Source organism: Capra hircus, chromosome 2 (genome assembly GCF_001704415.2).
Source record: "Capra hircus breed San Clemente chromosome 2, ASM170441v1, whole genome shotgun sequence".
In the NCBI taxonomy this organism is placed as follows: Eukaryota; Metazoa; Chordata; class Mammalia; order Artiodactyla; family Bovidae; genus Capra; species Capra hircus.
In genome coordinates this window covers 101,663,096-101,686,343 of record NC_030809.1, presented here as the reverse complement: position 1 = coordinate 101,686,343, position 23,248 = coordinate 101,663,096, and the positions used below count along the sequence as shown (strand labels likewise).

Genomic DNA, 23,248 nt, shown 5'->3' with positions numbered 1-23,248 from the left:
TGGTCTGAGGACCATTGCTCTAGAGACTTGGTAACAGACAGTAGAAGATATGGAGAAGTAGAAGCCCCTGTAGGGACCAGAACACAGGAGTGCTTTCCACTTAAGACTCATTAAACGCTTTTGTTTTAGGCCTCAGATTTCTTCTTCAGTGCAATATTCCACCCTTCTCCAAAGGGTAGAAATGCTTCATATATTCATTTCTTCATATATAAAGTCCATATAGTCAAAGTTATAGTTTTTCTAGTAGTCATGTATGGATGTGAGAGTTGGACCATAAAGAAGGCTGAGTCCCAAAGAATTGATGCTTTCAAACTGTGGTGTTGGAAAAAACTCTTGAGAGTTCCTTGGACAGCAAGGAGACCAAGTCAGTTAATCCTAAAGGAAATCAACCCTGAATATTCATTGGAAGGACTGATGCTGAAGCTGAAGCTCTGATACCTTGGCTACCTGACGAGAAGAGCTGACTCATTAGAAAAGACCCTGATGCTGGGAAAGATTGAACGTAAAAGGAGAAGAAGGCAGCAGAGGATGAGATGGTTGGATGGCATCACAGACTCAGTGAACATGAGTTTGGGCAAACTCCAAAAGATAGTGAGGGACAGGGAAGCCTGATGTGCTGAAGTTCATGGGGTCACAAAGAGTCAGACATAACTTAGCAATTGAACAACAAATGTTTTAAAAGTATATCTTTGGGATGAAGATAAACTTATGTAGCACTGAAACACCCTAGTTTAATTTGCAATAATGTTATCATTAGCCTTTTTCCATGTACCAAAAATTAAATGTAGTAGCTACAGATTATAGCTCCTATTTCATGCATTTATTTTCAAATGGGTCAATTAGGAATGTTCAAGTTTAGAGAACTATTTGGGGCCATTTAAAACTGTTAGAATTATTGGCCCTAACTCCAGAAATGAAATTTTAAGTTGTGGAGAGATGAAGAGCTAGGTCACTTTCCTGACCAAATTGGGAACTGAAGAGAGAGAAAAAGAAAGGCCCTGGAGGGTCACTGCTTTCCCTCTTTGAGTAGCTTAGCAGAAGCTTCACTGGTCTAACTCAGTTTTGGTTGATGTCATTTTTTCTGGCATACAAGTCTATTCCTAGGGTCCTCAACTTGCATGCTGCCTAGTCTGAAGAACCACAACCATATTTCTTGTTACTTAAAAGAAATGGTGTTTTCTACCTCCTCTTCAGCTAGCCTATGAATTTATGAGGCAATGTGGGGGCAGGTCCTGTTTTCACTCTTGAAATGCTCTCTGTACAGATCTAACCTGTGACCAGGCAGGCTCCCCTCTGCCGAGCCCTCAGCCTCTGCTGAGGCCTTAGGCCTTAAAATACCTCTGCACAACCTATGCTATGTAATAAAGGAGAGGTCAGAGGACTGTATGGGATCTGCTATTTCTCTGCTTAGAAGCTTCCCTCCCAACCAACCCAGTGTTATATCTGTACTCTGTGATACTATTGACATGTAGCTGTTATTCCTTTGCATTATGGGAATTTATTCTATTCTCTTTCTCTGTTACATTTCAAGGAAAATTTTTATATGAAGACCTCTAAGATATATATTATTTCTTATGTATTATGCCTGTTCCCCATGTTATGTGGAGATACCATCAGAACTAATTCAAAGTGAGCAGACAGTATCATTGGTTTGAAATTATATATTTAAGCACTTGTGCAGAGCTAATCCGTAGTCTAAAATGACGCATGCCTTGCAAATGGATTAGTTTCTATATATGGAAATGATACATGGACCATATTAATTTATATGCACACCACTGAGGCCATGGGTAGAACACATTTATCCTTTAAGGAAGAAAAGGTTACTTTTTCTATAGAAAAGGTTATCTTAATGCACATGTGAAAGTGAAAGTTGCTCAGTTGTGTCCGACTCTTTGTGACCCCATGGACTATACAGTCCACGGAATTCTCCAGGCCAGAATACTGGAGTGGGTAGCCTTTCCCTTCTCCAGGGGATCTTCCCAACCCAGGGATCAAACCCAAGTTTCCCGCATTGTGAGCAGATTCTTTACCAGCTGAGCCATAAGAGAAGCCCAAGAACACTGGAGTGGGTAGCCTATCCCTTCTCCAGAGGATCTTCCTGACCCAGGAATTGAACTGGGGTCTCCTGCATTGCAGGCGGATTCTTTACCAACTGAGCTATCAGGGAAGCCCCGATAATGCACATGGAGGGACATAAAGAGAAAACAATCACCAATCCCCAATGTTATTTAAGTAAAACCAAATACAAACAATATGTAATTCTTTTCTTGGTTGTCTACTGAAAGGTAAGATTGGTATGTAGTATCTTTTCTGACCAACTCATAATAAAATGTAAATAAGCCAGGTAGAAAGGTATAATAAAGAGTAAAAATTGGGGAAAAAATAAAGGAACTGAAGAGAACAACGGTGCCATCAATGCCTGGATTACCTGGCAGCAGAAAACTAAGGCTCAAGATTCAATCTAAAAGAAAAAATTGGATCAAAGCTTTGGGAACAATTTTGTTTTTTTCCTCAGATGATTTTCCACTTTTCTCTCAAATTACTTTCAATAATTATTTTGCACTCTGTGGCTTGTTAGCATGTGTGGGCTTTATACTAGTCATAATTCTATCCAAACAAAAACTCATCACCTCTAAAGATAGCATTTCCAAGCCATGCTTATCTGAAGAGAAGGGTGGCGGAGCAGCCGCTGCCTTCAGTGCCAGAAGGAAGCTGGGTGGGCCCCAGAGCCTGGGGATAGAGGGCCGGCTGCATCCCAGGCAGCTCTGTGAGGAAGCCAAAAATCGAGACTTTCTGGGGAGGAGCAGTCAAATCAGGCACTAGCCGTCACGACAATCACAACCTCTTTTATCTCCATCATACAAGGAAAGAGAGAGAAAGCAAAAAGCTTACTGGGTATCCTTAACTTTGTTAGTCTGAAATATCCTAAAATGAGTTCCATTCAGCATTTCATTTACACAGTGTCCATCAAAAATCTGCTGAGTTCTACAAGGATGATGATCAAAGTTTACCAAAGAGCACTTGAGGAGGTTTTGCCAATTTGACTACGGGAATGTTCATAGTCTGATTTGAACACCAACTTTTTATTCAGATAGCCAAAGCATTGTTCTGATACTAAACAAGTGAAGGACAGTTGATTCTATACCCAGTAAAAAGCAGAAATATAGAGGCGTAAAAATGAATCTCTTCAACAGCACTCAAACATTTACTGGGTATGTATCATGTGCTAAGCACACAGTGAATAAAAAGAATAATCCAGGAGCTATTCATGAATCCAATAAGCAAATACATTTCTCATGACAGGTTGTATGCTAGGTACTGGGCGTACAATGAAAAGAGAGTCATAAACCTTACTCTTAGAGGACAAGAAGGATCACTGTAAGAAGAACAGAACAAGAGGCAGTGGTATCTGGGCCAGTCTCATTTGATCAGTTTGGTAATAGAAAGGGAGAAATTTAAGTAGGAAGAAACAAGGTAATAAACGGTAGGAATAAATAAGACATGTTTTCACAATAACGAACAGCTAGCCTGGCTGGGGCGAAAGGCCTGTGCTAAGTAGAAAAGGAAAACAAAATCAGAGGTAAATTGTGGTGTGTTTTGATGAAGGGTTTACATTTAAAGTTAGATCATGAATCTGAACTATGGTTTGTGATAGTGTAAAAAATACAATTCATATATTATGATACCTAATAAATGCTCTACCTTTAGTGAAACAGATAGCATACTACTGTATCCATTTTTCATGTAAAATCTGTATCTCTGGAGGAGCCCTAAAACAGCTCAAAGTACAAACAGCAGCAGCACAGAGCCAATGTTCACAAAGGTGTCCAGAGTATTAGAGAAAACATTCAGCAATTTTAGAATTCTTAGATATTAAAAAATGGAAGGGAATTCAGAAATCAAGTTCAACCCCTTCAATTTCATGCAAGAGAACATGAAATGCAACAGAATGCATGAAGTGCCTGAGCATCTCCTTCCTCAATTACTAATAGGATAGATAATGCTACAAACATCACATGCAAACATACAAACATACATGCACACCCCTATAATTATTTGTAAACCATAAAATATTATAAGAGATATTCCTTAAGACTTCCAATATGCAGAAGAGCCAATACATACAACTACTCACTTGAACGATGAAAACTGAAAAGAAAAAAATGGGTGGGGGGAGGAGTAGTCCATATAGAATTCATATAAACAGATGGATGCAACATACGTTTTTCATCAGCATATTTGATTCAGTTTCTTTAATTGACTTATCAAAATTATTATAAAATTAAAAAATTCTGACAGAGTAACTCTGGATTTAGAGGACTATATTCTGGTGATACAGAGCTTGGGGGTTTAGGAAAGGTCATACCTCAAATTTCAGAACTCATGAGAATCACCTGGAGGTCTTGTTAACACAGATTTCTGGGCCCATATCCAGAGTTTTGATTCAGTAGCTCTGGAGTAGGGTCCAAGAATTCAGATTTATGACAAGTTGACAGGTGTTGGCTGATACCACAGAGATCCTAGGACCACACTTTGAAAACCACTGCTTGAGGAAGAATAATATGCTTGCCTTGCTCTGAGATTCAACTAGAAGTAAGATTTGCCTGTACAATAATTAGGCCATGCTTCCTAAATCCACAACTGATGCTGATCTTTCTTAGCATAAGATATGCTCTCTAATATGTATAATCTTGGCCTTGCTCACGAGCCTGTTTCAGACAGATCGTAAGTCCCACTTGCACCCCTCCTTTTCTTCACCATAGCCTATATGTTGGAGTGAACCTCCCACAAACCAAGAGATGTCAATATCATGATCACTGAGCAGAGCTGAATTTCTAGGATTTATCTAACATTAACCTCCTCCTCCTCCCTCACCAAGGAGCAAACATTCTGGGGGGCTTTCTGCTTTATCAGCAGCCCTTTTGTCAAATGTGTACAATGTCCTAGAGAATACTGAAGTAGGAAGTAAAGTGTGTTGGTACTCTGAGCACATTTGGACATCCAGAATTTGATTCTGCAGTCTTCCCTTTACACAGAGCAATGTGCAAAATGTCAGGGTTCCAATATTCATTTCTATCCTGATTATAATCCTTTCTTTCTAAAAACTGAACCATATGCATATGCATATGCATGAAGTACATGAAAATTTGGAACAGAAGCTCTGCGACCTTGGACTGGCCTGTGTAGCTATTTATTCTGCTTAACTCATTATTGAATTTTAAGGTCAAACTAATGTTTTCTCAATGCCATAAGACCAGAAGTGGGCTACTGATAGTAAAGCCCCGAAAGATAAAAGTACAAGCTTGTAACTATCATCAAAAGGACAAGAGGTGAGTCTACTTAAAATTCAAATCTCAGTGAACTGAGACATTTCTGCTCTTTACCATCTTTCCGGATCACAATCAGAGTTACTCAATTAATCTAAGTAATTGCAGAAACGCAACATTTTGGGTAGAACTTGTTCATTTACCACATTCATGTAAATGTCTTCTCCAGTCTTTTCCTGGAAGACTGGGCCTTGGTATAAGATGCTACAGTAAGATCATACTCTTCAGTGGAGTCCATAAGCCTCAAGCAAATGAAATATCGAAATCTGGGTTACCAAGTAGAAAATCAACCAGAATTTTAGTTTCAGTAAGCTGCTGCTGCTAAGTCGCTTCAGTCGTGTCCAACTCTGTGCGATCCCATAGATGGCAGCCCACCAGGCTCTGCTGTCCCTGGGATTCTCCAGGCAAGAACACTGGGGTGGGTTGCCATTTCCTTCTCCAATGCATGAAAGTGAAAAGTGAAAGTGAAGTCACTCAGCCGTGCCCAACTCCCAGCGACCCCATGGACTGCAGCCCACCAGGCTCCTCAGTCCATGGGATTTTCCAGGCAAGAGTACTGGAGTGCGTTGCCATTGCCCTCTCTGAGTTTCAGTATAATCTTTCTTAAATCTTCCTACTCTCTATACTGATCATATTCTTTTAATACTAATTCCAGCTTAGAAAGTTAATATCTTTAAATTATACTTTCTTTCTCCAGTTGTCAAATGTAGAATTATCTTTTGTTGCACTGGTCAGAACTATATTTTAATGTCCTACTATGGATTATTTCATGACTGTATTATTGGTTTACTTGTTTCTTTATAAGTACTGAGGATCACATTAAAGTATATCGTATTAATCTAATGGAGAATTTAAAGGTCTGTAAACCTACCTGATGTATTGTAAGGCATTTTCCTTTAGTTTTTCTCATACTCTGAACTGAAGGATACAGCTGTAACTTTTCCTCAATAAATCCTTTACCTCTTTTTGAATCCTTTTAGAAAATACTTAGAAGATTTAGTAATATTACTTCTAAATTCTTTATCTACATCATAAAACAGTCAATAACCATTGGTATATAATGAGTCTATAATGTAAAAAGATTAGAAGCTCATTCCATAGCTTCTCTGCCTATCTGAAGTTACTAAATTCCAAAATGGACATATGGCACACATACATATGAGTACCATACATATGCAGCTATGTGAATGGTTCTCAGCAATGGAAATAGCATATTCTAATACATTTATGATTACTGTCAAATTTGCTTTCTCCTATTTCACAGACATATAAAGGAAGAATATGAAACTTTCTTTGAATGAAAAAAGGGAAGAAATATTAAGCATAATATATTGCATATACTATTCATATGGATCAAGCCAGTCAATCCTAAAGGAAATCAACCCTGAATATTCATTGGAGGGACTGATGCTGAAGCTGAAACTCCAATATTTTGGTCATCTGATGCGAAGAGCCAGCTCACTGGAAAAGAGTCTAATGCTGGCAAGTACTGAAGACAAAAGGAGAATGGGGTGGCAGAGAATGAGATGGTTAGATAGCATCATCAACTTGATGAACACAAATCTAAGCAAACTTCAGGAGATAGTGGAGAACAGAGGAGCCTGGAATGCTGCAGTTCATGGGGCTGCAAAGAGTAGGACACGGCTTAGTGACTGAAAGATGATAACAATGATATATACATGGTATTTTTCTTTTTACAAAGTAGAAGGGCAAGAATACTCCATGGTATGGATATGGCATAACATGAATGCTGTAGAAGATATGATTGTATGCCTAGGGCTGTTGCTAGCTGATTCCTACAGAAATAGTAAAGACATTTGACAGGAAATCAAAACAGGAAAATAAGGCAAAATTACATTTACAAGTTACTGCATCAGAATACTTAACATTCTCATTATCAGGGAATCTAAGGAAAACCTTGTGGTCAATGAGTTTTGTATTCAAAGTTGTCTTCCTTAGAATTTGAAACTTCTTAGAAATTATTTTCAACCAAAATAAATTTTAATTATGTCAAATATGAATAGTTTAAGCCTTTAATATTTCTATACTCATGTTCACTTTATTTACATTTATTTTATACCAAATTCTGTTGCATTTTTCTTGAATAGTACCTGAGGAGGACTGCAAACCTTTAATAAAGCCCTAAAATCATATACAGATTATCCAAATATCCTAGTTAAAGCACTATTAAAATATCTCTCACACTTAAATGAGAGTATAAACTTAGAAAAGTAGTTAAAGCTTAGAAAAAACAGAAAAACAGTTAAAGCACTATTTAAAAAAACATTTCTCATACTTAAATATGAGTATATCAACCCTAGAAAAATAAAGAAGCTTGATAACTTTATATTGACATTTTCAACATTATATCAGTATTAATTTTCATACAGTTCATGAGGTTCTTGAGGCAAGAATACTGGAGTGATTTGCCATTCCCTTAGTATGGCCAGAAGTATAATTCAAAGTATGCCTTCTACAACATATAGGACAATCTTTTCACCATGGAAACGTGAAGAAATGCCAGACAGTCACATATTATGTAGAGATGTTTGTAGAAACATCTGAGCAGAAATCCCATTAGACTTCATGGCCTAATCTGGACTCATCTAATGGTTAAGTAAAACCTAAGACCATTGAAATGTTTGCAAACAAACTCCCCAGAAGAAAGAGGAATATGCCCATGGCTTGAGAAAATATACCACAGAGAGGAAACTAAATACATTTACTGAACGCTTTGTAGAAGAAAAAATGGAGGGAATAATGCACAAGTCTCACTAAGTATTTTCTTTCAAATTCATTTCCAGTTACACAGAAATTTTGTTCTTCTGATTTATAACTTATGGACTCAGTCATTCTGCTAAATGATACACTGGTCATTTATTTTTCATTTATACTCTTTGCAATACTTTAAAAATATTATGACTACTAGCCTTCAAAATAGATCCAGATTTATACATGAATTTTAAATGTCATAAAACTTAAAACAAATTGTTTTAACATGTAAAACACAATAGGATAAATCAGTAGTTTGTGAAAGTAATAAAATCCCCAAAGTTTCTCAAACAATATTTACTCAGTCCTAAGCACTTTGAAAGGTTGAGGGCAGGAGGAGAAGGCGATGACAGAGGATGAGATGGTTGGATGGCATCACTGATTCAATGGATATGAGTTTGGGTGAACTCCGGGAGTTGGTGATGGACAGGGAGGCCTGGAGTGCTGCGGTTCATGGGGTTGCAAAGAGTCAGACACAACTGAGTGATTGAACTGAACTGAAAGCACTTTGAAAGAAAATCACACTTGATCTAACCAAAAGGCCACGAAGTGATGAAAGCAAATCAGAGCAACATGCTTTCCTATTAAACATTTCCATATATTTCAAGAATAACTAATTTTATCTTTAACTAGAATTACAATCTTTTGATTAAAACTTCGTTCCCTAGGAAAATATCAACAGTAATAATGTCTCTTTTTTTTCTTCTCACATATTCAACCAAAAAGCAATCACTGTTTGATCACAATTTGGAAACAGTTAAGGATCAGCAAGTTTCTGCCATCCTAAGGGGAGAAATCAGAAAAATAAACCTTATAATTCAAAGGATAATGAAGTACAAAGTATTTGCATATTTCACTAGAGTTTGCTCATATAAGGTACGTGCTCTCTCTGTTCAAGTTTCAGCTTTATGATTTGATACACTCATCTTTCATAGTAGTCCACCTGTGCTTCTTAGTAATCACTAAAGACAAACACAATAATTTATTTTGCAGAGCTGTTACTGTGCACGTGTTGCTTTTTCTTTATAAGATATTGATTTTGCTCTGACTTACTTCTTTTTCAGCATCTTCTAGTTTCTTTTTCTTACTCTCAGGCATTAAATCATCCAACCAGCTGAGTTCCCGTTTGGTAAACAAAAAGTCCATCAATTTTCTTACAAATACCAGAGCTAACACCTGAAGGAAATAATAAAAGATTTTAAAACAAGGAAAAAATATAAATGGGAGATTAAGATTTGTTTTGTTTTTTGGTAGAAACAAGTCAACTACAATTAGGTCTGATATTAAAGTGAAATTTTGATATATGTGTATATAATAGATATTATCTAACTTTTGCTTCCTTCAATTTCTTTTCTTACCACATCTCCAGAATAATGGCTATGATTTTACCCATTATAGGAGGCATTTAAAGAAGCAATGAAAAAACTATATTTTTGACCGTTTCCTTAAAAACACTTTAAGAATATTAAACCTTTAATAACTATGCTGATAATATTTTAATCATTCAGTCATTCAAATTCTAATACTTTAGCTTTGAAATATTTGAAACTCATCTAAAATATTTAATAAAATTTAATTTTTAAAGTTTCCTTAACTTTTCAGATTTGCTAGTATATCTTTAAAGTTAAATTGTGAAACTTTACATTTTCCACCCAACTTTAATTAATTGAAACTAATGTTCAGAATGATAGAGATAAAACTAGTATGAATCACTGAAATTCATATATAATCTAAAACCCAATTTTAATTACTAGTTTTAGTGGCTAAAGTTTATACCAAGGTTTCCAATAACTGTTCAAAATTATTCTATTGTTCCAATTTGTTCATGGATTTTTAGTGAGAGCAGAAAATCAGAGGGAGAAAAAGAGCTGACTTAGAAGTGTCATACCATCATGGGAAAGACAATAGCAGCTCGTGAAACTTTTATTATCCACAAAAGGCCGAGGCAACTCATCTGAATAACTGTGAAGAGATGGACTTTTCGAAGTGGCACATGCCTTAGATATATAAAATCTGGTTGATGTTTTGCAGGCATCCAGAAGAGCTTTATTCTATCAAAGAACTAAAAGATAAACAGACTAAATTGCTTTCTACAGACAACAATAAAAGTAGGACAAGTAAATGTATAATATAGTCCAATATATGGTACATCTAGATCACACTTACATTGACATTGGGGCATCAGGACTATGGGATTGTTAAGTGTGCTTTCTGAAATACCACAACTTCAGTTTTATAATGTCCCATATTTTCTCAAATGTGGATACAGGTTATAATTTAGAAGAGTTTAATAACACTGATGCCAATGCTAAACATTGCTCCCTCAGAGAGTATAGCCTTGAGACAAAACAGAATCAGCACCCTCGTCTTCATCATCACATGTCAATTTCTTCCTTTATTTGTCCTTTAAGTACTGGGGTTCCCTACACCCTTCTTTACTGAATATTTCATCCATACCCACTGTTTCAACGTTCACATACTTGCTAGATTCTCAGCCCTCAGTCTCTACTGCAGCTCTTTCTGTCTTGAGCTCTAACCTCACATGCAGCTGCTGTTTAGCATGTACCTCCTTATTTTGACTCTGCTTTTTTGACCTTGTCACTTTCATCCCCATAAAAGGTTTTGGTGCTGTTTCTAAAAATACAAATACCTTGGCCATAAAGTTTTAACCTAGATGAATTATTATTAATAAAGTATTAATAATTAATAAAGAGCACATTTTAACAGTTTAATTTATTGATCAGTTTCCTCTACTACACTGTCAAATCATTTATATATATTTTCAATTGTATCTTATTAACATTATTTTCATCTGGATCAAGGTTATTTCTGTTTAAACTTTATCATAAAGACAGTACTTTATTTTTGGACTAGATATTATTTTAATAGCTTTGACATTTTTATCCATCAAAGTTAATTTTCTCAATTCAAATTTTATAGATTAAATGTCCACAAGAATCTGAAATCTTCAATCATATTTTACTTAACAAAATGTACTGCATGTTAGCTTTGTTTTATGCAGATCATTTTGTTTAATTTTTCTCAGGCCAAATTTTACAGTTTTCAAGGTTTCCAACAAGAAGTGATGATTTAGAATATGACAGTTTCAATCACTGTCAGTTCTATTTCATACCATGGAATATCTCCTATGTGTTTCAAGAGTAACATTAGATTTAGTCCTTAGCTAATTTATATGAGAATATTGTAAGCAATCTTCATCAAATTTTCCAAAATTACTCGAATACACCAAGGAACAAAAATGCCCATAGAGTCAAATAAGTGTCAGTGTAGTGTCATACATCATGTTTTACATGATGACACCTTCTCATATCCCCAGTTCAACACTTTCCTTCTGTTTTTACCTGTCTCATGGCACAGCATGACCTTCCCTGGGGCATCTAAACCAGAATCACACATAGTTGAGTCCATCCAGTGTCCATTTATTTAGTTATATTCATTTATACCTTCCAAAAAATTTGTTGAAAACCTATGCAGAGTACTAAGTGCTGAATTAGTTCCTGGTCTGTTCTTCTCTATATTGTCCATAAATATTTCACTGGGTCTTTTTATCTCTAACTCCTAAATATCTCTTAAAATTACACGTCATTAAATAAATAAAACTCAGTGCATGATGGAGACAGGAATAGGGAAAAAAATAAAGTTAAATCCTCAGGGCTATAAATGAATGTTTCAATTTCTATAGAACTAATTTTTTCCCCAGCTACCATTTCTCCATGTGTGAAGTTATGTTATTGCATAACTGTACTTCAGTGTGTGGGTGATTCCATTGTTATTGCTTAAATGGCACATTTGCTTTACTTTGGATCCTTAAAGTGCTGGAATGAATATAAATGTAGTTATATATCTGAGTACAGAAACAGCGTTCATAAGAACACTATGTTCTGTTTTTCCTGTCATGTTGCACAATAAGAAACCTAGATAAATTTCTTAATATTGCCAAACAGGTAATATACAAGATTCTTCGAACAAACGGGGTAACGAATTAACATGTTTCTTGAACTGCTGATATTCTGCACATTTTTAATTATTACTACTCAAGTACCTAATGATAGTCATGATAAATGTATTCTGAGTTTTGCATGTACCTTTGATCTTATCCTAATATCAGCATCCCATTTCTCCATCCAGGTAGCCACAATATTCCAAATAGGAATTTCAGCTCCCTGAGTTCAGGGCTCACTAAAATTTTCACTAAGTCTGTTTCTTAGTGTGAGACCCTATTTGATGTTTCATTTGTGCTATTTAGAACTCATTATACTTTTCTCCTGGGTCTTTGATAATATTTTCCTCAACTTTCATCTGAAAGATTCACAGCCCCAAATAATTCCAAAATTTGACATTCTTGTTTAGTTCCAAAGTTCATGGGTATAATAAAATCATGTGAGTGGAATCAGGGGGGAAAATCTGTTGAAGCTATCAAAATGATTTTACTTTATTTCTTAAAATTATGCTGCTGTATTTATGTGAGCCTGAGGCCTAATAATAATACTTTTCACTTACAGATGAAATTAGTACTCATAGAACTTTTGCCAAAGGCAAAAAAACCCCCAGCAAAACAAACAAACAAAACCTCTTCAGCACTCTTCCCTATCTGTCTTACCAGACAAATTCTTTTAAAATATACTTTTCATATATAAAGTTATAAATGAACAAATTAAATGTAGTTAGAGTAAAATTAAATGCATAACACTTCTCAAGTGTTATAACAGTGAAACATTCAGAAGCTGATTTATTATTTTCTCAGGGAAAGAGTTCCTGTACTGCCTGTCCCTCAGCATTGAGAGTTTAGACAAGATCTTCCATGGTCCTGCTGCCTCATCACCCATTTTGTCCGATCAAGCAGGCTGCGGTGACCTTAAATTACCCTAGCCCCTCATGCAAGTGCATACCTTAGATAGCTACCTGCAGAGTCACAAGTAAATACAAGTTCCTAGTATAATTTCCCCAATGGGCCTTGTGATCAACAACCTCCCCTGCCTTCTCCTCCTTATGCACCGCTTAGAGAAGACCTCTGTAAAGCTCACCAAACCCTGCTCTTCCGATCTGAAGAGCCCAGTTTCAGCCTAGCCAAGCAACCCCAGAGTGCTCCACCCACTGACCCTAATAAAGGCATCTGCCCTAGGTCCTGTCTCTCTCTCTCCATTTCGTCTTGGCCTCCCCGCGTGGCCCCTCAAGGCCAGGTCCTTCCTGTGAAGACCTATGAGTGATAAACTCTTCTATTTCTGTTTCTCTTGTGGTCTGTTGTTAAAGCGCCAGTTTACCATCTAACACCCTGTGCTCCACTTAAAAAGTGTTAATTTGACAAATTAATAACATTTAGTCAGATGACTGTTCCTTTATAGGTCACTGAACAGTAATGAGTCTATCTTGTCAAAGAAAAAGTGGCAATTTATATTTTCTTTTAGCCAACAAAAATAAATTATACAATAAATAATCCTCAAACTAGTCTCTTTTTCAAGAAAATTTATGACAACAGTCTTGTCATAAAACAAGATTATTCAAAGGAAATTTTAAATAGAAATCTGTGTTAGTTTCCTAGTGCTGCTGTAACAGATTACAACTTGGTGGCTTAAACAATAGAAATTTATTTTCTCATAGGTGTAGAGGTCAGAATTTCAAACTCGAGGTTTTGGTGTGGCCTTGTTCTGTCTGAAGGCTGAAGGGAAGAAAATTTTCTTGCCTCTTCCAGCTTCTGTTGGTTCCTGATATGCCTTGACTTGTGGTGACAAAATTCCAATCTCTGCCTCGACCTTTATGTGGCTTTCTTCCCTGTGTCTCTCTGTGCCCTCTCATCTTCTTATCAGGACTCCAGTCATTGGATTTAGGGTTCATCCTAAATTCAGGGTGAGCTCCTCTTGAAATCCATAACTGATTTTATTGCAAAGACTTTATTTCCAAATAAGGTCACATTCTGAGATTCCAGGTGGATGTGCGGGGAAGGGGTACTATTCAACCCACTATAATAACATAAGCAGGAATAATTTGCCAACAGCCTCAGTAAAAAATTAAAATAATCTTGTGGCACTTAAAAAAATGTTTTAAAATTTTATTCATTTAATTTTGGGGCTGCTCTGAGTCTTCACTGCTGCACGCGGGTTTCCTCCAGCTGCAAGTTGGGGCTACCCTTCGTCGCAGAGCACGGGCTCTAGGGCACACGGGCTCAGTAATTGTGACCTGGGGCCCTAGAGTGCTGCTCAATAGCTGTGGCGCACGGGCTTAGTGGCTCCATGGTATGTCAAATCTTCCCGAACCAGGGGTCAAACCAGTGTCCCCTGCACTGGCGGGCGGATTCTCATCCACTGTACCACTAGGGAAGTTCCTCTTGCGGGATTTTTTAAATGTGTCCACAAATTCTTTGATATTATTCTCTTCAAGCGATGGAGTCTAAATTTCCCTCCTCGTGTGTGCAAACTGGCCATGATGACTGGCTTCTAACAAATATAAGAAAAGTGGAAGTGACCATGTGCGACCTTGTAGACTGTCAGTAGGCACAGTGACTTCAGCCTCACTCTGCCTCATATTTCTCATTCGGATGGACGTTGGGTGTGATGTGTGATGACACTCTGTTGTGATGACACTTAAGTGTCTGATGGAGAGGCCACTTATCAATAGGCAGAGAGGCACTACCATCTCTTGCCCACAGTGTTGGGATAAGCCATCTTGGATAAACACCTTCTAGTCCTATCCAAGCCTTCAGATGACTGCAGTTCTTGTCCACATCTTGCTAGCAGCCACATAAGGCATCTTGAGCTAAAATCACCCAGCTATTATATTTCTAAGTTTATGACCCACGGAAACTGTGAGATAATAAATGTTTACTGTTTTAAGCCAATAAGTTTTATAGAAATTTTTAGGTAACAATGGGAAATTAATGTGAAAACTATATCTATTTAACCAATAATTAAACAATCTATAAGGTTTTCCTTATTAATTTATAAAAATAATTCTAAAAAGACAATTGCAATAATAACAGAAAAGCAAACATAAAAGGCAAAAATCACCCAGAATCTTATTACCTTAACAACTATTTTTTCTTTCTCCACCTTCCTTTTTAATCTACCCACACTCACAGTTTCTTAAACCTGTGGTAGTTACAACTTGTTTTCCCACTTTTTCACCTCACATTTCACTTTGTCATAAGCACTTTTACTGTGTTATTTTTATGGTCATCGTATTTATAAATTTCAAATTAATTTATCAAATTTATATTAGCCATAGATTGCTTAATTTTACTGTTGTTGAGTAATTGTATTGTTTCCAATATTTTGATAATATGTGTTACAAGGAACATCTTTGTGTATATATATATTTTTTTTACTATTGTCATTGATCCACATACATCATTACAGTATCAAAGATTAAAAACATTTTAATATTTTATATAGTTTTAAATATACTGATATCCTTTTCTAAAAGGATTATAAACTTTTTACAGTTTTAACATGTATGTGTGTTAGTCACTCAGATGTCCAGTTGTTTGCAACCCCATAGACTGTAGCCTGCCAGGCTCCTCTGTCCATGGGATTCTCCAGGCCAGAATACTGGAGTGGGTAGCCATTCCTGTCTCCAGGGGATCTTCCCAACCCAGGGATTGAACCTGGGTCTCCCACACTGCAGGCAGATTCTGTACTGTGTGAGCCACCAGGGAAGCCCCACAGTTTCAATATACTCATAGTAAACAGAATTACCCTCAGATTATGAACCATTTTTAAGAAATTTTTAAGAAATTTAACGGTAGACTGAAAGCTACTCCTCAGATAACAACATTTTCTTAGCTCTCAAGTGACTTTGCATCAACAGACCGTAAGATATGTCATCACAGCTTTACTGTATATACTTTACTTACTATATTATTATAAAGTAATTTACCTGAATTCCTTTAAGTGATGAAGCACCCATATAAAGAAACACTCCATATAGCACTGGCATAGGAATGAACTGTAAAAGAACAATTAGAAAAAAGGCAGAGGTTATTTTCAAATATAATGTGGTTGAGACATTTTTGTACTTCCAAAGAAAAACACAGAAAGGTAAATATTTTAGAAGTATGGGGCAGAGTCAGAAGACAGGTTCAAATCCCAGCTCTAGCACTTTTTAGCTGCATAGCCTCAGGTAAGTTACCTAAGCTTTCTGTGCCTTAGTTTCCCAATATCTAAAAAGGGATAATAATAAGTCTATTAGACATATTTAATAGGTCAAAATCAATAAAATCACATGATGTAATAAACAATAAATATCAAGTACATTATTATGCTACATTAGGGAAATTTAAATGAATTCAATTATTTAAAATGAATTAAAATCTTTAAAATGAATTCAATTATTTTAAACATAAAAAAAAGTATATCCAATAACGATGTTCATGTAGTAATTTTATGGAACATTTAAAATACGAAACTGTACACGTGGCCATGATCATGGCGCTGCTCATCTCTATGTCTCTCCCTTTATGAAGTAATATTAATCTCAAACATATCTGTCCACTGGCAAGAAATTAGAAGCTTTCTTTTGTGTAGGCATACAGTAAACTCAGGTCACAAGTTAGTCAGAGATGAGTGACTATTTCCCAGAACTTGATTACCATTTCGAAATTACAATAATAATTTATACATCAAATCTACTTTGCCAGATTAAATTTTCTACATACTTCAGGATTCTAAAATATAGCACATAATTTCCCTTGGTAAGAAGCTATATAAACATGGTAAAAAAAAAATTCATCACTTTCATCACATGCCATACAATATTTACAAATTGATGGCTTAGACTCAAATGAAATTTCTTAAACAATAATATATATATTCTACCTTCTCTCAAATTCACAAAGGGAGATTTCATTACCTTTAGAATACTAGTCATAAAGACTGATGAGCCCATGAGAATGAAAATCATAAGCCCCGTAACTCTTTGCTCCCGAATGCCAAGAAATTTGGGTTGTTCTCCTGGAGCTGAACATTCAGATTCCAGTTTCAGGCTGTTGACATGAGTGATAGAAAGGACAGTGGCAGCCACAAACCACGGCAGGCCCATGATGGAGCACACACCCAGCATGACAGCCACCATTAACAGATCCAGATGGTACCCACAACCTTTCTGTTAAGAGAAAGAAAACAGGATTCTCATTCTACCTGAATTTGGCATAAATACCAATGACACCACCACCACAGAACAGTAAAGAAGAGAAAAGAGGTACTATTTTGAATCTTACATAACTGATTCTGAAATGCAAAATAAATTAAAGATAAAAAGAGAATAGTCTCAAAATATACAATCCACTTAAAGAAAAGCTACAGATGTTCCTACTGCAATTATGATTATAGTGACTTCTACATATTTTAATAGATATAATCCTGGCTTACTAGTACACTAGTTTCCATTCTATTTTTACTGAATAGGTAAAGTCATGATCAAATACAGTCCCTTTACTTTGGTTCCTTAAATGGGCAGGTTAATTTGTAATTCATGTCTTTCATCATTAATTTATACAAAAAATTATTGAGCATCAATTATATATCAGGCATTAGGCTGAGAAAACAAAGTAACAACTGTGTCCCCAGTAGAGCTAAGAATGGCCTGGTTGTGACTAGACACCACTTCCTGACAATATCCAGGAAGCCCTCTTGCTAAGAACTCTGAAAGGATAAACTCTTGTTAAGTCCTTTCCATTTACCCTTTTTTGTCTCAATGGTTGACTTTTATTGTGAAAAATAATATCATAGAAGCTAAACTTCCTTTTACATACTCATTTTTATCCTAGCATAGAACTATCTTGTTCTCATCTCTTGCAGCACTAGAAAAATTTGGCCTCTCCTTTAAATGATAGTTTTGTGCTTTCTATCCCCTATATGATTCTACTCCATCACTGACTTCCAGATGCTGCAAACTTGAGTGCTCTCTTGAATGACACAGGAAATGTAAATAAGGAAAAATGGATGCATGGGACATGCGGAGGTGTGGAGAACTGAAGACTCTTCCCTTGAGGAAACTGATTGGCTAAGAGTCCTTAGAGGACACAAACAAGATGGGGAACAGTGCTGTCACCATCACCCATAGGAAATTGACAGTGTAAAGCCTAAGAGTTAACAAATGCTAGTTTTCTATTCCAACTTTTAATGACTACTTCATGAGAGCAATATAATAAGATGGTTAAGAGTCTAAGTTCTGGAGACAGGTTCAGTTCAGTTCAGTTCAGTCACTCAGTCGTGTCTGACTCTTTGCGACTCTATGAATTGCAGCATGCCAGGCCTCCCTGTCCATCACCAACTCCCAGAGGTCACCCAAACTCAGGCCCATCGAGTCGGTGATGCCATCCAGCCATCTCAACCTCTGCTGTCCCCTTTTCCTCCTTCCCCCAATCCCTCCCAGCATCAGAGTCTTGTCCAATGAGTCAACTCTTCGTGTGACGTGACCAAAGTATTGGAGTTTCAGCTTTAGCATCGGTCCTTCCAGAGAACACCCAGGACTGATCTCCTTTAGAATAGACTGGTTGGATCTCCTTGAAGTCCAAGGGGCTCTCAAGAGTCTTCTCCAACACCACAGTTTAAAAGCATCAATTCTTTGGTGCTCAGCTTTCTTCACAGTCCAACTCTCACATCCATACATGACCACAGGAAAAACCATTGACTAGACAGGCTGGAAGAAGCACAAGCTGGAATCAAGACTGCCGGGAGAAATATCAATAACCTCAGATATGCAGATGACACCACCCTTATGGCAGAAAGTGAAGAGGAACTAAAAAGCCTCTTGATGAAAGTGAAAGAGAAGAGTGAAAAGGTTGGCTTAAAGCTCAACATTCAGAAAACAAAGATCATGGCATCTGGTCCCATCACTTCATGGGAAATAGATGGGGAAACAGTGGAAACAGTGTCAGACTTTATTTTTGGGGGCTCCAAAATCAGTGCAGATGGTGACTGCAGCCATGAAATTAGAAGACGCTTACTCCTTGGAAGGAAAGTTATGAACAACCTAGATAGGATATTCAAAAGCAGAGACATTACTTTGCCAACAAAGGTCCAGCTAGTCAAGGCTATGGTTTTTCCAGTGGTCATGTATGGATGTGAGAGTTGGACTGTGAAGAAAGCTGAGTGCCAAAGAACTGATGCTTTTGAACTCTTGAGAGTCTTCTCTGCAAGGAGATCCAACAAGTCCATTCTAAAGGAGATCAGTCCTGGGTGTTCTTTGGAAGGATTGATGTTGAAGCTGAAACTCCAGTACTTTGGCCATCTCATGCGAAGAGTTGACTCATTGGAAAAGACTCTGATGCAGGGAGGGATTGGGGGAAGGAGGAAAAGGGGACGACAGAAGATGAGATGGCTGGATGGCATTACTAACTTGATGGATGTGAGTTTGAGTGAACTCTGGGAGTTGGTGATGAACAGGGAGGCCTGACATGCTGCAGTTCATGGGGTCACAAAGAGTCAGATGTGACTGAGCGACTGAACTGAATTGAACTGAGACAGACCTTTTTTGGCAAAGTAATGTCTCTGCTTTTGAATATCCTATCTAGGTTGGTCATAACTTTCCTTCTAAGGAGTAAGCATCTTTTAATTGCATGGCTGCAGTCACCATCTGCAGTGATATTGGAACCCTAAAAAATAAAGTCTGACACTGTTTCCACTGTTTCCCCATCTATTTCCCATGAAGTGATGGGACCAGATGCCATGATCTTTGTTTTCTGAATGTTGAGCTTTAAGCCAACCTTTTCACTCTTCTCTTTTACTTTCATCAAGAGGCTTTTTAGTTCCTCTTCACTTTCTGCCATAAGGGTGGTGTCATCTGCATATCTGAGGTTATTGATATTTCTCCCAGCAATCTTTTTTTTTTTTTCTCCCAGCAATCTTGATTCCAGCTCATGCTTCTTCCAGCCCAGTGTTTCTTATGATGTACTCTGCATAGAAGTTAAATAAGCAGGGTGGCAATATACAGCCTTGATGTACTCCTTTTCCTATTTGGAACCAGTCTGTTGTTCCATGTCCAGTTTTAACTGTTGCTTCCTGACCTGCATATAGGTTTCTCAAGAGGCAGGTCAGGTGGTCTGGTATTCCCATCTCTTTCAGAATTTTCCACAGTTGATTGTGATCTACATAGTCAAAGGCTTTGGCATAGTCAATAAAGCAGAAATAGATGTTTTTCTGGAACTCTTTTGCTCTTTCCATGATCCAGCCAGGAATCAAATGCTGGCTTAAGCAATGATCTTGGACGAATCATCTAAACTTTGGTGCCTCTGTTTCCCTATCTGAAAATGGTGATGATGATGACAAGAGACATAGTGCTGAGTTGTTCTGATAATTAAATAATTTACAAATGATTTTCACATCATTTAAAACGATGTCTGATATATTAGTAAGCACCAAGTAAATGTTAGGGACTATCATGTTTTCACAGTTGAACAAAAACTTTCTTCTTTTGTGCTTACTTGTTTCAAGGCTCCTTAATAAAAATATGTATATGTTTCTTAAGGGCAGGTAAACTTATCACATAATTTCTCAGTATATCCCAATTTTTAGTGCAATCATTAACATACAATAAGCAATCAAAAAGTCACAGACTGACAATTTTAAAAGGAAATATGCATAACTGAAACATTTAAAAAATCAAATTTAGGTGTAATTTAAAAATAAATATAACTTAAATTTATTATTATGAATGTGAGCAGAAATTACTAATTATTCTAGAGGAGTAATTTTGACTATTTTTACAGGCAGTTTTACCAAGCTGCAAGCAGTTTCTAGTTTATCTGAAAGCCAATGTAGCCTTGAAGGTAAAACATTCTGAGTACTTGATGTGTATTTGTGATGGTAGTGTTTTCTTTCTGCTATTTTATTTCATTGTTTTATTAAGAAAAACACCCTTAAAATCAGTTGTACTTCCTTCCCTTTCTGCTTACCCGTGCCAAATCATAAACGTGCAGGAGATGACAGAGAAAAGAAAATGAGACATATCCACACAAGAACCTTTTTTCCTCCTGCACTGTCACCAATTCAGTGGCACTCTCCCTTGGGTCAGCTTAGCTGCGGTAATGCTCCAGGTTCACCCAAATGCCTAAACTCAATTTCACCTGTGAATATGACCCTAGACAATTTTTCGGCTAATAAATCTGGAGAGGATTTCTACTAATAACTCTGGAGAGGATTTCTGCTAATAACTCTGGAGAGGTGTTCTGGAGAGAGCTGGAAGGTGGGAAGAGAAACACCTTTGTGTCAGCATGACCAAGAAAGTATAAGAAGCTTCACCAGAGCCAGACTATGGTCCCCTAGTCCTTTTGCAGAACATCTTGGAAGATGTAGTTGCATAGGATAGAACTCAAATTTTAGTCCCATTGGGCTTCCTATGACTCAGTGGAAAAGAATCCTCCTGCCAACGCAGGAGACATGGGTTCGATCCCTGGTCAAGGAAGATCCCACACGCTGAGGGACAAGTAAGCCCACATGCCACAACTATTGAGCCTGTTCTCTAGAGCCTGCGAGTCGCAACTACTGAGTCCCCGTGCTCTAGAACCTGTGCTCCACAACAAGAGAAGCCACCACAGTGAGCAGCCTGCGCATTGCAACTAGAGTATCCCCGACTCATCACAACGAGAGAAAAGCCTGGATAGCAACGAAGACCCAGTGCAGTCCAAAATAATAAATTAATTAATTAAATAAAGATTTCTAGTCCCGAAGAAGAAGAAGGACAGAGTCTTAAGCAGTTAGACAAGTCTTGTCCTAGGAACTGTGCAGTGTGAAAAACATAGGACAGCAGAGGATCTGATCTTCGAGCCCTTGACACTGAGGCAGTACAATGTAAATGGTGCCCCCAGGCTGTTTTGCAAATCTGTGGTATTGCTCAGAGAGAATGGAAGAGGTGCTAGCAGCTGAGAGAGAGACAGGAGAGGAGGGTGGAGGACATGGGCACTTGAGAGTCAGGCTTATGCTTTCAGGACACCCTGGTCTTTCCCACGGTATATGCTCCCTATGGCATAAGAATAGGAGGAAGGCCTTCTTCATGACAACCATTTCCTATAGTTCTTGTCTTAGTGTTTCAAAAATATGACGTGGTAGCCTGGATGGGAGGGGAGTTTGGAGGAGAACGTAGGGCTGAATCCCTTCGTTGTTTACCTGAAACTATCATAACATTGTTAATTGGCTATACCCCAGAACAAAATTATAAGTTTTTAAAAAATAAAATCACTTGCTTGCTGTTAAAAAAAAAAATGATACAAATGTAAACTGTGGGATGCTAGACTGCAGTAAGCAGACAAAATAACACTTTCCAAGAGAATAATTTCCTTTTTAAATTTAGAAAGCTAGCTTTGTAAAGTCCAAGCAGATAATAAAATCAAAAATACAATTTCCCCCTGATTATGTTGTACAACAATGGGAGCAGCTTAATTTAATGTGAGTCAAAGGAAATAAAGCAGTTCTGGCACTTCCACTAATTAATCATCATCCTTCGTCTTGCCTTCCATTTAAAACGTCTTCAAAACCATGGTCTCTGCAACCAAATTATTAGCTGATAGGCATGCCAGCCAAAAGGAAGTATCCCTTTGTCAGAGAGAGAACTCTGTACCTTCTAACATATTTCTGTAGATTTTTTTTCTGAAATAAAGACAGAATCAGTGCTTCTATTCTCACATTCATCCACGAAACACGGGAAATGGACATATGGGAGGAAAAGGGAGCTAGCAACAGGTGATGCTACACCAGACCCCACTGAAACCAACATGCAGCAAGACAAGAGGCCAGCCAAGAGGACCATCTGATGCCCAGATGCCACTGCTGAAAAAATTCATTCCAAGCTTGGCAGCAATTTCCTGCATCTGTCAAGTTAACCACATAAGAGACTATAGATTGACATGAAGAACCAGGCTGACAAAGAGGGCAAAAAAGAACATATCAAATGCCATGATCATCAAGAGAATGTGGTGCCAAATGAATGTGGCAAATGTATTCATTTACTCCAGTGATCTGGGATTGTATTGCTGTTTATTAAAAAATGATGTCAAAAGAAGCCTGAGCTGTCTGCAGAAACATGAAGAAAAGCCCACAGTTATATCCTAACAGAAACTTTCTCTTCTGAAAGACAGTAGCTTCCCACTTTTAGAGAATATATTTCTTTTAAAAGTGGAAAATTTTCATGATTTTCAA

General features: G+C 37.2%; 1 protein-coding gene across 8 annotated transcripts in view; it reads right to left on the bottom strand.

Annotated features, from left to right (window-relative positions):
- Window positions 1-23,248, bottom strand: part of SLC4A10 (solute carrier family 4 member 10) — a 352,866-nt gene that overhangs the window by 11,006 nt on the left and 318,612 nt on the right. For all 8 annotated transcript variants that reach the window (XM_005676049.3, XM_005676051.2, XM_018063730.1 and 5 more), the window contains 4 exons: window positions 16,965-17,216; window positions 15,993-16,061; window positions 9,991-10,164; window positions 9,156-9,278 (listed from right to left, as the gene is read on the bottom strand). In XM_005676049.3, coding sequence (XP_005676106.1) covers window positions 9,156-9,278; window positions 9,991-10,164; window positions 15,993-16,061; window positions 16,965-17,216 — 618 coding nt within the window. The remainder of the gene's footprint in view (window positions 1-9,155; window positions 9,279-9,990; window positions 10,165-15,992; window positions 16,062-16,964; window positions 17,217-23,248) is intronic.